Genomic DNA, 17,170 nt, shown 5'->3' on the forward strand with positions numbered 1-17,170 from the left:
CATCGACGGGAACATGGGGAAGGGTAGTACCAGGGCGTGGGTACATTTAGCGGAGCTTTCCGGCGGAAGAAGAGAGCATAAAGTACCACTATTTGTACATATTTTCGCTTGCCTCCTCGTCAATTGCGTGACAAGTCTTATTAAATGCCGGAAAAGCGTAACCATATATAAATCTATAGTGGATATTTCTTTTAGCCAGGATATATATTTCGGACTTCACATTGATATGTGTACGTACGTACATAATAGTATCCAAAACGAAATGTAAGAGAAGAAAATTAATAAAATTGGTCATTAGTAGGAGAGAGTTGGGTTGAGTATGTGAATCAAAATATGCTCTATTGATTTATTTTAGCTGAACCGCTTTAGCATTTTCACAAATAGTTCATGAAAAGCTTTTAAAAAAAGTTCCATAATCAAGCATAAAGTAAGAGAAACTTTAAAAGAAAATGTTTCACTCCACCCTATCTTTCCCTATCGCTCAAAGTCAGCTCAATTTCCTCCAGAAAGGGATCTTTTTGCAAACCCAGAAAAATCTTTGATACAATTTTTCGTATATTATGATGCAAATATGATTACATTAAGTGCTTGTTAATCCTGGTGTAGCATCATAGAGGAAAAAAATTAATAAACTGCGACAGGTTGCTATATAATTTTTCATCCTTTCTATCTTTAATCTAACGCTAAAACTCTCTCCTGCTGACGAGGCCGGGTTTGGCGAAATTAATTCGTACACGCGGGGGATGAATGGGGGAACTTTGTATAGAGGGCTTCCTTTCATGCCAGACCACACGAAATATGTATAAGTTCCATCGAACTTTTTTTTTCACGCCCTCTTTTTTTTTGCTATCTGTGATTAATTATTCTGGCCGCTTTTTTAACATTACTTTGGGTCACTGTTTCCATTACCTTTCGTGATGAGTTGATCTTTCGCTGAAGTTTTTTCCCACTGCCGCGTTGTACATTTCACCCCCTGCACAGAGCTTTCATTCGTTCAAGGTTAAACAACCACCCACTCACCCTCTTTTTGGCAGGCTCCAATGATACGCTGGGTTGTTAATTTTCCCAAAACCCCTATCGTAAGCGAGGGAGAATGGGATGAGTTTACAGAAATGTAGAGAGAGATATGTATGAGTGAAGAATTTCCGTGCTTTATACCTTATGATTGAGCATGTCAAGAGCAATCATGAGTGAGGAGAGACAGCCAAAAATGCCCCCTGGCGAAAGACGCCCAACAACGCGGAAAGAGTTGAAGTTCTTCGGAACTGGGAGCTTTGATGAAGTCGCCCTGGCGACGGAGAAAAGTTCTCCACGGCTCGGTGCACGATTCGCAAGGACATCGAGTTTCACAACTCCAGAATACACTCAAACGATCCCAACCACCCCAAAGCAATTAACGCGTCGTCACGCAATTGTCGCATCAACGAGTCAATTGGCAGCAGGTGATGGATCGCGGTCTGAGTCACCGGTCAACCTCACACCCCGTGCACGCCTCAGTCGGACACCTGAAGGGAATTTACGGGAGCGTGAGGAGCGTTCAAAGAGAATTCTGCGGTCGCGTTTCAAGATGCGCACTACAGCAATAGCAATTGAGGATGGCAACCTAATATCACGCACCAGTAGTAAAAGGTAAGACTGAGATAATCTTCAAACTTGCAGTGAAATTCAATTTCTTACTCGGAAAATCATTTCCAAAGGTCACCCCCCCGTCTCCATCTCCTGTTGCTTCCACCATCATGTGTGTGTGTGTATAGATCTTTGTAACAAGTGGTTGTCACAGAAACTTTCCCTTTTCCCCATATAAACGTTCTCCTGGGAAATTCTACCAACTTTAATAACTTAATATCCTGTTTATTAACTTCTATGGATCAAATAAAGTTAAGTTCAATCTATTGAATGGTATTGAATGCTTTGATATAATAACTTATATCACAAATATGTTGTTAAAATGAAAATACAGCACAAATTATTGATTTTATTACCATATGAATTTTAATATAATATATTTTATTGTTTCATTTAATTGCAATTAAAAAGTTTAAAAAACAACAACCACGGAAAACTTATCATTTTTAATAAAATTTATGAAATGGAAAATTGGAAATGGATATATATTTTTTTAAGCGAGAATTTGCATTTTATTTCTGACAAATGAAAAATCCATTTAAAAGTTATCTTTAAATCGCCACTGTCACCCAATTAAATAATAAATGTATTTTGTAATTTTATCAAAATCAATACCAGCTACGAATAAAACAATATTTCAAGGATAAAAAGGAATTCAGCAAAGTATATAATAAAACAACATTCACAAAGAATTTTTCCATTTAACGATAAATAATATCTAAACATCCCGAGTGAAGCCTTAAGGGAAAAGGACCCATGGGAAAACACCGAGATGTTCTTGTCCTTGATTATTATTTTATTCGCTTTTACGTATCCATGGCTCATGATGGAGTTTAGCAACCAAAAAAAAAATAAAGGCATCATCTTACGCTTCTGTGATGTTTTATTAAAGGACAAAAATGAAATAGCCATTCGTTTCAATAGCACAAAATAAAATACATATTTCCTGTAATCTGTATTAGACTCTTTTGGCTTCCTCTCTTTACTTAAATATCCCCAGGGCACCTCGTCGTCAGAGTGAAGTTGATATATCCAACCCTAGAGAGTTAAAAGGACGCAAAAAAAAGAGATTTTACGTTAGCCTTTCTTAAGATTAAAAAAAAAATCCTTGTAAATAACATGGAAGAGATTTTTATATTCTCTCTAAGGGAATGTTTTAATGAAAAGTTGTCTAATTAAAAAAATATTTCCAAAGAAATGCGGAAAGAAGAACAAGGTGAATCCTTACAGTGAATTTCAAAAGATTACTCTAGCTTTGTTGCCCTAGGTACTAACTAAATATTTTTCCTAGAAATGTAATTCATTTTTTGATTCATATTCATGGGAATATTTTTTGCTTGCAATGTGTCACAAAGAAATTGATGGTTGTGTATGTTGAATGTGACCCTCGGAGCCACAAAAATAATTCTTTTTCTCGCCACAGAGCAGGAAACAATCGATTTCAATTACAAAGTAAAAAAAAAACTCAAATCAATTTTATGATTTGGAATCTTTTCATATTTTTACATTAAAATTTAGAGAAAGAAAACTACTTTGCAACCCCTAAAGATTATAACTTAACCGGCTGTTAATCCGATCCGAACGTCTTCCTAAAAAAAAAAGTTTATAAAATTAAATTATTCCCAAAATTTGCTCTCTCCCCCTCCCCATTTTAGAAGAAAAACGAATGAAAAGTAACTTTAAATATTTGACCTGGCATAATTTGCACATTTTCCACCAAGCACTCATGTTCTATCGCTTTTCCTGCCTCTTCATCCTAACGAGAGTGGAAAAGTGATTTAGGATGGAGACCAAAGTTCTCCTGGGAGCATAATTTCTCAATGCTGTGAGAGCCCCGAGATTTGCCTTTTATAAGTATGCTTATACGCATTGTTCGTGTTTATGAGCATCCCTCCGGCCATCTAAAAATGATGCTATGAATAATGTAATCAAATGTTTGCTTCATATTTTCACGTTAGCCCCACTGCGCGATGTTATGAAAATACTCTAAAAGCTCCACTCACTTTAAAATAAAAAAAAATGTTGACTTTCGAGTGTGATTTCTGTGAAAAGGAACCCCCAACGTGGGTCACACACCTTCTAACTTTTGGAGGATGATGTAAAAAGCTTCTTGACATTCGCTAATTCGTGTGATAAATGATTTATAATGTTTTTTTTGTATCTTTAGAAAAGAGCTTGTAAACATTCACGATGTCTGTGGAGGAATGTTTAGAGATTTTGTGAGGGTGGGCGAGTAGACGTTTGAAAATTTGAATATCATAATTGCCAAAAAAAATCGAAAGCTCATCCATGGCACAAACCCATTGGGAGCAAAAGCTCTTTGGGGTTTACTATATAGTAAAGCACACCCCTCTTTTTGGTGCTTGTGCGTGAGAGGAGAATGTTTAACATAAAGCATGCGGACGGTGGATTGCGCGCGCAGTCCTCACGCGCTTTTGCTGCACATCAAAGAAGAACAATATAGGGGAGCCAATGTATTTGAGGAGCTTCCAAAGGAATGTACAGTTCCATGGATTTCCTTGTCCTTTTTTTATCATAACGTCACAAAATCCCTCGTGTGCGTTCTCTACGCACAAGCGTAGGGGATGTCAGTGAGCTTTCGGGTGGGGATGTATTTGCAAGCCCATGTGGTTGATTTTTTGTGGTGTGTGTGTGTCAATGGGAAGAAAGTTGTGGAAAAGTCTCAATAAATCGCAAGGTTTACCATCAGTTCTTCATTGGAGCTTGAGAACTCTACTTCGCTTTTGCCAGTGCTCATTATCAAAATTATCTTTATAAAAAAAGGTTTTCCAACACATTGTGATTACCTAAAATAACTTTGTGTCACGAATTTTACTTTCTAAATTATCCAAATTTGTGAAATTCTTCGCGAGAAGTGAATTTGCAAATTTTTCAAAGTGAAATTCAATAAAATTCAACTTTAGGTCATAAAATCCTTGTATTCTCAACTGAAGTAATTTCCAATGTACAGAACGTATGGTTGTAGTACATATATAGCATGGAAGTGAACGTTGGGAAATTGTGTCATGCCTAATGTGTGTGCAGCGACAAAATCCGTATTTATTGCACATTAAAATGTAAACTAAAAGGGGAATGAGGAAAAATTAGCATTTTATTAACCAACTCTGCGGAATGCATTTGTGACAGTACTAAATGCATATAGTGGGAGGTCAATGGACAATTTTCCCATGCAAAAGTGTATTTTCCAACTCACTAATCATCTGTGAATGGGTGTGTGGAAAAGCTCCTCTCAAAGTGCTGTAGACACAGTGTCTGGGTGAATAAATTTTCCAACGTGCGGGTGGATTTTCAGGGGTTGTCATCTGGTCCGAAAGTGGTGCAATGGGGTTTCTGGGTCGTTGACACGCAGAATTGCTTGATTTAGGAGATACACACCACTCTTTTTGAACACCATCCAATTGCCCCGAATTTCCACACTCACTCCGCCAAAATGGGACCACAGTACCCTCATTGAAATTGGACACAAAGCTTTCCTTGAGCCAGATTTTGGAGTAAACCGTGGAGAGAGAGAGAGAGACAAGAAAAGCATAGAGCAGTCATCAGACACGGCGACACGAACCGTGGGAAATTCTTAATTAGACGCTATTTATTTTTCCGGCAATCCGTACAGTCGCGCATAATGCGATAGGAGGACACCATTGGGTCCGGGGGAAAATTCTAACGAGCACCTCGTGTGCCAAAGCACCCGCCTGATTAGATAGAGAGGCGATAAGGACGCGTGAAAAATTGCTCAAGTCTGTTCTGTACTGGGGTGTGTACCCCGCAGTATACACATAATCAAGTAGTGTGGGAACAATTAGTGTTTTAATTTAGTGTACCACCACGTTGGAACATCCACTATATCCACAAAAGAAGCACCAGATGCTCACGAATCATGCTGTGTTTCAATCTCAAAATTGCCACAATATTCCGAGCATATCGCGAGGAATCTGTTCGGGATCGCAGCCAGAGTTTGTGCACACCGCCACCGAGAACACCACCCCATCGCGATATTGGGGCTCTACGTGTTCTGCAACGGAGGGCATCGAGTGTGATGTAAGCTCATACAAAAGGAATCAATGTCATTCATATATTGCGCGAATGCTGTGAAAATTTCAAAAACATTCTTTTCAGACGCATTCTCTGAAAAAGGATAATGGGTTTTTGAAAGGTTTAAAAGAATTGATTGAGCAGGCAACCGTGTGAAATATCAGGAATTAAAAAAAAAAGGCTTTTCCGTAAATAAAAAATTTTAACTGGAAAATTTGATTAAAAATTCGCTTTGTTTGTTGGAATTCGAACGAAAAATGAGGAACTTTGACCCAAATCTAATCCTGACTTTTACAATTTTTCCTACAAAAAATCTAATGAAAAATCTGTATTTTTTTTTAAACTTAGAAATTTTTAACATTAAGCTGTGAGTAGGTACCTATAGGTCTGTTTTATTTGATAAGATTTAACCCTTTAACGTTTTTTGGGTCATACCCTGATCCAAAACGAAAATGAATTTTTAGAGATACTTCTAGTTAATATTTTTGGATGCTTTCTTCGCCAGTATAAAGTTAAAGGATCAACCTTTCAAGACATATTTTTTTGATTCGTCCAATAAATTCCTTTATAGTCGATTTTTTGCATCAAACTTGGGAAAAATTTGTCGATTTTCATCACTTTGAAAATCAGTATTTTTTTCTATTTTATAATTTTCCGATAGTCTAAATCGACTTGAATTCTATAAATAGACTAAATAACAAGAAAAAATTGCTTTATGGGAACCTTGAAAGTTGAACCAATTTTCCAAAATGCTTTTCCAAACTTTTTGGGTCAGCATATGACCCAATGGGCGGGAAGGGATACAAAACGCGGAATTTTTGACAACTCATTTCCCATACATAAACAGTGCGGTGAAGTGGCTAGATGAGTACGATTTTCAGTTATTTGAGTGATTTCCTGGCCAGAATTTGTTCTGATGGAGTATTGGATATCCTTCTTTACTGTTCTGTTAAGTTTTATTCAAGTTTGCGATAAATATGGGGTAAATTGACCGCAAAACCGTGGCAAGGTGTGTGTTTAGAGGAACCCCAGGTGATGACACTAAAAATCCTGACCAAACCATTTTTGATCGGTCTGAATTTCACTGTAATTCATCCCAGGATGCTTCCAAGGCATCTTGGGGCCATCATTACCGGTCACGGACACAGAGTGCTTCTTAAATGTAAATATCAAATATCCGTTTTTTGTATCCCTTGCGGTTCATTGGGTCATATGTTGACCCAAAGGTTTTCCGGAAAATTCGTAAGTTGGAAATTTTTTTTTTTTTTGACTCAAATGTGTATAATTACGCTCAATGAGTTGAAAAATAGCAAAATTTCCAATATCGGTCCAGTTTAGGCGCGGTCCTTAAAGGGTTAAGTCATCCTTTTAGGTTTAACCTTTTCGCTATCACAAAGTTTCCACTAAAGAAGATCAAATAAAATTAATTTTTTGGGCTTTGAGTGACTTTCATCTAAGCCACTGAGAAAAGCTCAATTTGGTGTTGAAAGCTTTGGATTTTCTTAGCAGAAAGAATTAATTCTTCACTCTTAGGTTTTCTTTTTCAATTACAGTGTGTAAGAATCATTATTTTCAAAAACTTTAAACAGAACCATTCTATCAATTTAATTGAAAAAATGCATTTTTTTTAATATCATAAACATGATAAGAACCAAGAATCCAATTTTACAAAATACACACGTTTCTTATAGATGTGGTATAATTCTTACCACACAGAGTCTGTTTTTCATACTCCATTGCTCGCCCTTCACTCATCCCCAGCACGTGTTTTTTGCCACATTTTCCTGCTGCAATGCTCTGCCAAAGTTACCGCAGTTTCCAATTAATTCAGCACCATTCCTCCTCCAAGATCCATCCTGGATTTTGGCGGATCACCACGGAGGATTTAGTTCAACTTTTCTCGCATTGGCAGGACGAGAAGAAGAAGAAAAAAATGTGCCTCAGTCAATTCCATTTAATCTCTGCAATATGGAGTGTATTACACCATACTGTGTGCACAATGGCTCAACAACGCAAATAGTAAATTGATTTCCGATGTTGAAACATTATGAGTCTTTGTTGTTGACAATTTGGATTCCTGCGGTGATGTTTCCGCAAGCTCTACTGCCTTTGAGTTGTACGTACATGGTGTTGAATTGATATTACATGGAGTTGTGTATGCGACAAGATGACTAAATTGAATCAAATTCATGCATTTATGTATGAAGTGAAAAAGGAAAAATATCATCTTAAACGAAAGACGTGTATATATAATTTAATTTGTCATATTTTCTACAATAAGTTTTGAAATTCTATCACAGGGAATTCAGGGAATTTTCACAATTTTCCAGTAAAACATGTATGAGAAAAAGCCGGATTTTTCTTTTATTAAAGAAATTCTAACATGATGTGCAGATTTGTACAATCTATCACTTTTGCACAAAACTCTTTAATTTTAAAACATTTTTTTTACTAAACTTTCTTTTTCACATTACCTTTAATGAGATTTTTTTTTCCAAAATTTTCATTTAAAAGTTTTTGAGCTTTTTTTTTAGGACTTCTCATTTCATGTTTGTGTGTCTCACATGGAAGCATTGCAAGTGTAATGAAAAAAGTTCATAAAATAATGTATTTACATGGAAACTCTGTATGTAAAATATTGGTATGAGTATAAATCTGTATAAATAGATGGAAAAGCATTTAGAAATATTCTGTGAATTCAGAGATTTCCTTTGGGAATGTTATACAACTAGAAACTCATTTCAACTCTCAAGAGCTTTCAAGGGCCAAAAATTCCTATTCTCAATGTTTGCCCCCTTTTTCCCTATATATAAATTATATATATATATATATATATATATATATATATATATATATATATATATAAGTTCGGGTGCCTATAAAAAGGAAAATTATCTAATAGTTTTGGGAATTATGTAATAATACAGATAAGCCATCGTGGAAAATTGCTAGATATTAAAATAAATTTGTTAATTGTATGTACAGAAAAATTAACCTTCTATAAATATCCCTAACGACAGGTGATCAATTAACGTGACTAGTGTTTACCATAATTACTACACATTTATACGTTAAACACAACATATTGATAAATAATAAATGAATGATTCTCTACCAATTTACAGCTATTTACCCAAATAAATTTCAATGGAATTTGACTGTGATTGATTTCCCTTATCCTTGAAATTGTATCTTAATCCCCCAAAATCTCTCTCTGTGTAATGTTGAAAAAATTATGCTGTTCCACTGTCTAAAGAAAAAAAAGTTTCCTTTCACGCTAAATTTGGAGGAAAGAGATATCCCTGTGAGAAAGGGCAAACGGAAACAGTGATAAGGGAAAATAAGGAATTGCTTTTTTTCATCCTATCTGTGTGAGGAAATTCCAGCTACTGAAAGATTTTCATCAAAAAGGAATTTATTGCCAATCAGATGAAAATGTAATACAGCGCTACATATGTACATAGCACAGCACTCTTTTAGTCAATGAGAATTCTATTTTTACCGCAAGTCTCTGTGATTTAGAGCTAAGATGATAATTTATTGAAACTTGCTCAAGTTCAATGACGAAGAATTTTCCAGTGCTATAATGCGCCTTCCGGGAAAGAATAGCATCTGATTGCTGGATTAAATAACAAGAGAACTAAATAAATTAATGGGGAAGAAGGACATGAAAACATTTAAAATTAATATTAAATGATTTCTGTTTAATAAAGGATTTTAATTGAATTATACACAAACACTACCTATGTATATAATTAAAACTAAATAGCAATATAATGTTGGTGAAAATTCATTAATAATTAACGTATTTTGTGGCTATAGAAGTGTGGGATGTGGGATATCAAATTTTGTGGAGTTTGTTTCACCCCATGCGTGTGTGCATTAGTACCTGCATATTTTTACCTTTCCTAGAATTTTGAGAGAAATTCAAAAGATAAATATGCAGCGTATGTGCGTGGCATAAATTTTATATATATAATTATTCATTGTTATTCCCACAATGTGACTAAACTAACACGATTCTCTGTTAATTTTCAGTTCGTCAGCAACAGAATTAATTTCTCGTCGAGGTGTTTTTGCTAGGCGCAATTATGGATCCGTTGATAAGGTAAGGCGCCCCTATTTTTTTCCCATGCTTTCGTATTTCATCTGTAGCAATGACCCGGTGAAATTGATAAATTTTCAATCGTACCCAAAATTCGTGGTGTGAGAATGTTTTTCATCTTAATACTTATTTTAGTGTGAAAATTTTAGGAATTATATAGCAATTAATTATAATTCAATAATAGATAGATATACATACAAGGTCTAAGGATTTTCACGTAGAGGTGCGAGAGAAGGGCGTGTCGATGGTGACAAAACCTTTCTTGTCCCAGAGGGGAAAATTAATTTGATTTGTTTGTGACATTGTTTTGGAAAATTTCTCATTTGTCATCGTGCCGGTGGCATTAAACTCAATTCAATTTAAGATGATGAGAAAGCTCCACTTTGGACCAAAATCTCTTCACCATTTTTGCGTATGAATGGTGAGACCCACAGTGTGGTGTGTATACCAAGAAAATACACCCTCTAGGAAGTAGATTTCCATGAAATGCTGGTGGGTGATGAAAACCAATTTTCCAAAGCACATTTTAACCGTAAAATGTGGGACGAATGTTTGGATTTTTGGTTTAACATTATAATATAGGTATTATTTTGCATGAATTAATTGAGCTTTCATAAACAACTCCATTCAAGTTCAGCTGACATTGAAAAAATAACTCTTGTGGATGCATTTTAAAGAAATTGGAGCATTTTATCTGTTCTTCTTTTTAAATAGATCATTTGGGTTCTTAAAAATGTCAATCACCTGCGTAATAGATATTAATTGCACGACAATCTATTATTATACTTCGTAAAGGACTTTATGCACCCTCAAGTAGAATCTGACGGAATGTTTTAAATTTTTGGTGTTCTAGGAAAATTCCTTCCGATTGCGTCAACCAAGGGACGGTAGGTCAACCCAAACGCATCCTTTCAATTTTGGGGCCAAAGCTTTCGGCGCTTCTGTGCGTCTTCCTCAGTGATTGGAATTTTATTAGCATTTCTTATAATTTTTCCATCGATTTACAATATTTCATTTCTTTCAATATTTCAAAATTTCCTAACTTACTCAATTGTGTCTTTGTTTGGGAATCGTCAAACGTCTAATTTTGGTGATCATGCGGATTTTTATGCAGGGGGACCTACCGCCCCTTGGCTGACGCAATCGGAAGGAATTTTCCTAGAACACCAAAAAGACTTTATGCACCATTAATTATTCCTAAATTCCTTATTCTAAATATCTAAATTAAATTTTTTCAATTTCAATTATGCTTCCAAAATCAAAAAATTATGATAATTCAATTTAAATCTCGATCCAAGACGGACTATATTACAATAATTCAGTATAATGTTGATATTTTTTACAAGATTAGAAAAGAAGAGATGGAAAAAAGAACAAGATTGGTTAAATAAACAATTTTCTCGAGAAATTTGGTAGGAATTCTTTAAGGTATAAAAGGATTTCAGCACAATATAATCCCAATAAATTGCCTTCTTCGGCAATTTCTACGGGGATTCACTCACTCAGACGTGATTGGATGAAGGTTTGGGGGAATTTATTGGAAATATCCCTTTCAAGAGGGGTACACACACACACACCTTTAAATAAACGTTCAACTTCTGGCGATGAAAATAGCATCAACCATTCACCATCAGCAGATTTGCGTAAATATTATTACACACTCTCCCGTGTGAATGGGATTCAAATATATTGGGATAATTGGATCATTGATCCTGGAGCTCCCTCATGTGTCATTTCTCGGTTCGTCTCGTTCGTCACACACTGATGGGTTAGTTTGAAGTATTTTATCGTACATAGGTAATCAGTGGGTAACTTCCGGAATTTATTGTGCCCAAATGACGTCAGTATTTTGGGAGGGAAATTAAACCACATATACATACGTAATGTACATAATATAGGAACAATGCCGTCAGATGTGGGTGACGAAGGAGCAATGGATTACAGCGCGGTGTAGGTGGACGCGCGGTAGGGTGGATTAAATGGATGGGGAGAATGAGAGAGCTTTCAAGTGGCGGATATTTCTGCAGAAATATAATTTTTAATCAAGCACCAGAGTTTTCACACAGAGAGGAGAGGGAAAATGATGGGATATGGCATAATGTGCCCATCCATGGGGAAAGGTCAGGAGATCGTTCTGTTGACACTTTTATTGGCCATTTGGTGATATCGAGTGCCATGGAAGATGAGTGTGTAATGAAAGCTCTTGGAGAATCTCAGACAATTCCACGGGGATACACATCTCACCTCCAACTCCTTTACGTCTGACCTCCTTGTTCAACGTCGTACTCAATCTCACTCTCGATGCATCCTGTGAGTGTGGGATGATCAACGCCGCATACAAGTCTATGTGTGCGGTTTATTGTTACGGAGGTACCTTTACATTGGCCATCATCAAGTTCCTATATTACCATCACTTTAGATTAAATGCTTAATCAGAAATATTTCTTACCTGTCAGGAACATCGCTATTTTCAATCTCACAATTTTCCTTTTTGTCATACAAAATCCTGGAAAATCAACAAGGGGCGGAGATATGCTTTTGCCAGACTCTCTGAATCTATTCTTTGGGCATACTTGTATATATTTAAATAAAAATCACATTGCTCCCATTTTTAAACTTCCAATAGAATAATTTGAAATATTTTATGTCTATTTATTTTTGTTTACATAAATATCATAACAATTTTGAAAGAATTTTTAAATTCCAATCTTTGAATTCTTTGAAGTTTATAACGACTAAAAAGTATGTTGAAAAGCTTGAGAGGCTCATTTTATTGGAAGAGGAGTTAGTTAAAAAGCTCCACATTATATTTGAGCAATGTTTAGACTAGTCCATAGAAAATTAAATTATCTCTAGCAAAGAAAGCTCATAAGATTTAGCGAGGAAAATTAAGAAGCTTCAGGTACGGCGTATAAATTTTAACTAAAAGCAAGAACAAGAAATTAATTATCCAAAATATGTAGGGAGCTTTTTACTATTTATTATTAAGTAATTTTTGCGATGTGAACTTTCCATTAATACTCCCCCTTATCCCTGGAGACAAATTTTGCATCATGTTTGGGAACATTTTGCGTCTTTTATCGTGACTTTATCACAAAAATAAAAAAAATCTCCCCCAAAAAATGCAAAATTCATATTTTATTGTTGTGCAAAATGAATTTTTCTCCACCCACAGTGAGATTAATGTTTTTCCTTCACACGCCTAGTTTACTTTGCGGGGAAAGCTTCAAAGAAAAGTCAATCATAACGCGTCCAGTTATAAGAGTTGGTATACCACAACGCGGATGGGTCAGTCTATGCGTTGTAATTTAATTTTTAAGTAGTATTAGTAGGCAAAGGTGATTTTTTATATGAAATTCATCAATTCGAAAGACAAAAATGGTTATATCTCAAGTTCTATTGCACATACAGAAATTTCTTGACTAGTTTTGGAAAGGTATTCAAATAAGCTATAATCTGACATATATTTCAATACATTTCAAGGTCACCTCCAGAACACAAAATGGCGGTTTTTTGTTTTACCAAAACAGTTTTTTTGCAGTTTTCGTCCTAAAGGAATGGTTCTAGAGGTTTCTGATGTTCTAGAAAGTTGTAGAGAATTACAAAACCTTTAATTTGATACCAAATTGAGCAAAATCGGACAATCCGTTCAAGAGATATGGCTCTTAGAACTTTTCAAATTCAAGAATTTTTCAAATGGCCATATCTTCTAAACGGCGACATAGATTTTCTTCATTTTCGGACTGATGAAAGATATTGAGTCAGGCTACAACATATCAAAATTTAAAAGATTTGCCTAATGGGGATTCTGAGATATTGCCCCTTAAAGTTAGGCAATTTTTGTTTTTGTTTTTAGCGCCTCTTGCGGATGTTTTTGGAACTTGGAATGTTCTAGACAGTTGTAGGGCTTATCGAAACCTTTCATTTGATACCAAGATGGTCAAAATCGGTCAAGCCGTTCTCGAGTTATATCGAAAAAACACTTTTTGCTTTAGGCCGCCATATTTGCTAAACCGCTCGACCGATTTTCAAGTATGAATTGTTGATGAAAACGTCTCACTGAGCTCTACAACATACTAAAATTTCAGACCTCTAGCTGTAAGGGAAGTGGTTGATGGTAGTTCAAAATGGCGGACGGCGGCCATCTTGGATTTTGAAAATGCGAAAAAATGAAATTTTACACCCACATTTCTATAGAAAACTTCAAACCGGAAGTCTCTATCTCTTGCCGTTCTCGAGCTATAAGACAAAGTTTAGCGCACCGGCCGGCCGGCAGGCCGGCCGGATCAAAAAATTTCCACCACCATTTTCGTAATGTGGGATGTCTAAAACGTGCTCATACCAAGTTTGAGCCCGATCTGAGGTGGTCGGTTTTTCCGATGATTACAATACTTGGTATGCCACGATTGTGGTATACCAACTAATTGCATGGGTTGGGTAAACACTTTTGCTTTTGCTCCCCTCTTGAAAAAAGAAATTTTCGGGGGGTGGGGTGTGAGAAAGAAAGTATATTTGAAAAGGAACGCGAAGAATGATGGAAAATGGATAGAAACTCCGTGCATTTGGCATTTCGTGGAATATATCCTGTCTATGAGTTTTTTTTTGCTTGACAAGAGGGGTTGAAAAGTTCAAAAGTTACCTAAAAAGTGTGACGCTTTTGGGGGTATCTTTTGGCGGGGCGAAACTCAATTGATAGCTGGGATAAATGGTGAATTTGAGATGACTCCACAGATGCCCTTTGTGTGGCTGCTCTGGATCACATGAGATTTATTCACAGGTCTTCGGAAATTGATGTCGATTCCACCCATGGGTATACCACTTTATCACACACAAAAGTGACCAACTGAAAGGTTCCCAAAAGCGTGGGTGTCCAATTTCCAAAAAGTTATTCTGATCTATATCTGGCGCGTGTATTCATACATATAAGTAGATTTCAATTAAAACTTGTATCAATTAACTTGTAATTTTGTATGTGATACAATTTCAGTTACCACAGTGTGAGCTTGAGGGGCTTGATCAAAATTGCAGGCGTTTCCGATTGGAGAATGGGGAGAGTATGGCGGAGAAAGATGAAGTAAGTGTAATTAATCAGAAAATGTTTGTGAATATACACCAACTTGGTCGTAGTATCGACCATAATTCAATAGAAATGAGGATTCACATCACGCTTCATCGAACATTTAATACATTATTTTGTTTATCCACCCCATTTTTCTCCCTTTATTGAGAACGGTGGAATATTTTCCTGGATTGTTGTGAAAAATATTTGTTCAAATGAGTAATCATCTTCTATTATTTATTAGTTGGTGTTCCACTTCGTGGCCAACACCAAGTATTAATTAATTATGCGCATAAATCGTTTTATTATGAATTTAATTTTAACAAAAAATTTAATAAACTATCAATAAAATAGTACAAAATTGCAATTTATTTTTTTATATTGTTTGCTCCTTTAAATGAATTAAGAGAATAAAATTTGAATTTAAAAGCGAACCATGACTTTTTTTAATTTTCATTAGCTCACATTAAGCTTTTGCCGGAGCTTTTGTACACTTGACCATCTTATAAAGTCTTGAGAATATTTTATTTTGTGCCAAAAATGATTTTTTTATCAAATAGGCAATTCGCTTGAATTAATATTATTACAACAAAAATTTCTCTCCCTAAGGTTTATCAATTTATATTTTCCACCCCCACAAATTTCCTGGAGCTTTTCCGCGTGTCTTGAGTTGGTGTATATTCTGTAGAGAAGTAATAAATATGTATTAAGAAGGAAGAAAGAAGAACCTTTTGAGTTGAAAATTAATTGCAAAAGGAAAAAGGGAAAATATTTGATGGAGTTCTTTTTTTTTCTGTATAACCTTCCGCCACACACTTCTCCTTACACTTGACTGATGGAATGGGCATAAAAGGTCTTTGGTAGTCCGAGTACACCTATCTTGGAGAATCCTGAGCACCAGACTCGATGGTATTTCAAGTATTTTCTCGGACGATGTGAGTTGATTGAGTGTCCCCGTTGAATTTATCTAAAAGGCATTATATTATGTGTGTTAAATTGTTCATTTTGTCATTGAGCAGTGCACCAGAACTACGTTGGGATTGATTCGGACAAGAACCCGTACTTCCTGTCGGTAGTGTCACAAGACTCCGGGAGCAAATACATGCCTTTGTACAGAGTTATATTGTTCAGGAAACAGGTAAAACCATGATCCTTCATTGCTTTCAATTTTTTTCATCCACTTTCAGACTTTCACCTCACTTCTACTTCCTCCCACACCATCATCCACTCCGTGCAAACGGAAATCCATTTCTCTGTTCTTTTTTTTTTGGTGTGTTTCATCACCATGATTACATGGCATTTTTGTCTGCGAAATGTACTACATTGCCACATATCTGTGCTTTTTGCCATATGTATATCCGTACAAACCCTTCACAATTTATTCTTATATTCTTTTATTCATATCCTATGAGGGGGCCTCGTAAGGAGTCACAAACAAAAATGTAATGATATTCAATAGGAAAATGTTTCATGTTCCACCCATCTGGACTCCCGCACACCCCCCTAAGAGACTCCACAAGACGCTCCAGCAGGTTTCATCTGCTTTTGAAGTGCGGAAGTTCCTTCATGGATTTGTCTTTATTGCCCAAACCAGCTTGTGGTAGAACATGGCAGACGGACGCTCAATTGAGTTTTATATTCGCATACTTTAGCCAGCATTTTGTCAAATGAAAAAGCATAAATTTTCAAAAACTTTTCTAAATACGAAAACACCTTCTAAAATTGGAAACTTTTACCCAAACTTTTTTTCTTTGAGGACCTTTCCCCATCCACTTCGAGCTTTTAACTCCAGAAAACACTCTCTTATCTCTCCATGGTTGGTCAAATTATTCACTTAAAACGTTTTTTTCTTTGCTCTTAATTTCCATATAAATTAATTTATCTCTATAAATAGAAAGGAAAAGTGGGCCCAACCCCATTTCTTTTTTTTTTTACTAAATGTAGAGACAGGAGAGTAATTCTAGGAAAACATTTATTTTGTTTGAAAGGGTGCCCAAAAATTGGCTCTGCCCTACAACCCGCAGCAGAAGTTGACGGTGAAGCAAATTTTGGGGCATTTCCCATCAATGGATACCAACAAGACGCCCAAGGAGCTCTTCTCGGCGGACATTCAGAAGGATCTACTACTGCTGGAGGAGCAGGAGGGTTCGGTCAATTTCAAATTTGGCGTCGTGTACATGAAGGGTGGTCAGAAGGCCGATGACGAAATGCTGAGCAATGGTGAGTTGAAAATTGGCCATAACACACAACCCCCCTGTGGTGTGAAATTTTCTAATTCAATCCGCCCAACCCCCTGAAGGATTTTGCCATTATATATTTCACATTTAGAG

At 35.9% G+C, this 17,170-nt stretch overlaps 1 protein-coding gene across 5 annotated transcripts in view; it reads left to right on the forward strand.

The window, feature by feature from the left end:
- The window catches only part of LOC129786410 (GTPase-activating Rap/Ran-GAP domain-like protein 3), a 38,091-nt gene that overhangs the window by 13,888 nt on the left and 7,033 nt on the right, over nucleotides 1-17,170 (forward strand). For 2 of the 5 annotated variants that reach the window (XM_055821409.1, XM_055821410.1), the window contains exons 1-6: nucleotides 1,054-1,629; nucleotides 9,715-9,784; nucleotides 14,769-14,855; nucleotides 15,694-15,775; nucleotides 15,860-15,978; nucleotides 16,829-17,060. In XM_055821409.1, coding sequence (XP_055677384.1) covers nucleotides 1,172-1,629; nucleotides 9,715-9,784; nucleotides 14,769-14,855; nucleotides 15,694-15,775; nucleotides 15,860-15,978; nucleotides 16,829-17,060 — 1,048 coding nt within the window. In that variant the 5' untranslated portion in view covers nucleotides 1,054-1,171. Of the gene's footprint in view, nucleotides 1-1,053; nucleotides 1,630-4,572; nucleotides 5,683-9,714; nucleotides 9,785-14,768; nucleotides 14,856-15,693; nucleotides 15,776-15,859; nucleotides 15,979-16,828; nucleotides 17,061-17,170 lie in introns of those variants that run through there. The other 3 variants (XM_055821413.1, XM_055821414.1, XM_055821412.1) reach the window with 2 other exon arrangements.

The sequence above is a fragment of the Lutzomyia longipalpis genome, chromosome 1 (genome assembly GCF_024334085.1).
Source record: "Lutzomyia longipalpis isolate SR_M1_2022 chromosome 1, ASM2433408v1".
Taxonomy (NCBI): domain Eukaryota; kingdom Metazoa; phylum Arthropoda; class Insecta; order Diptera; family Psychodidae; genus Lutzomyia; species Lutzomyia longipalpis.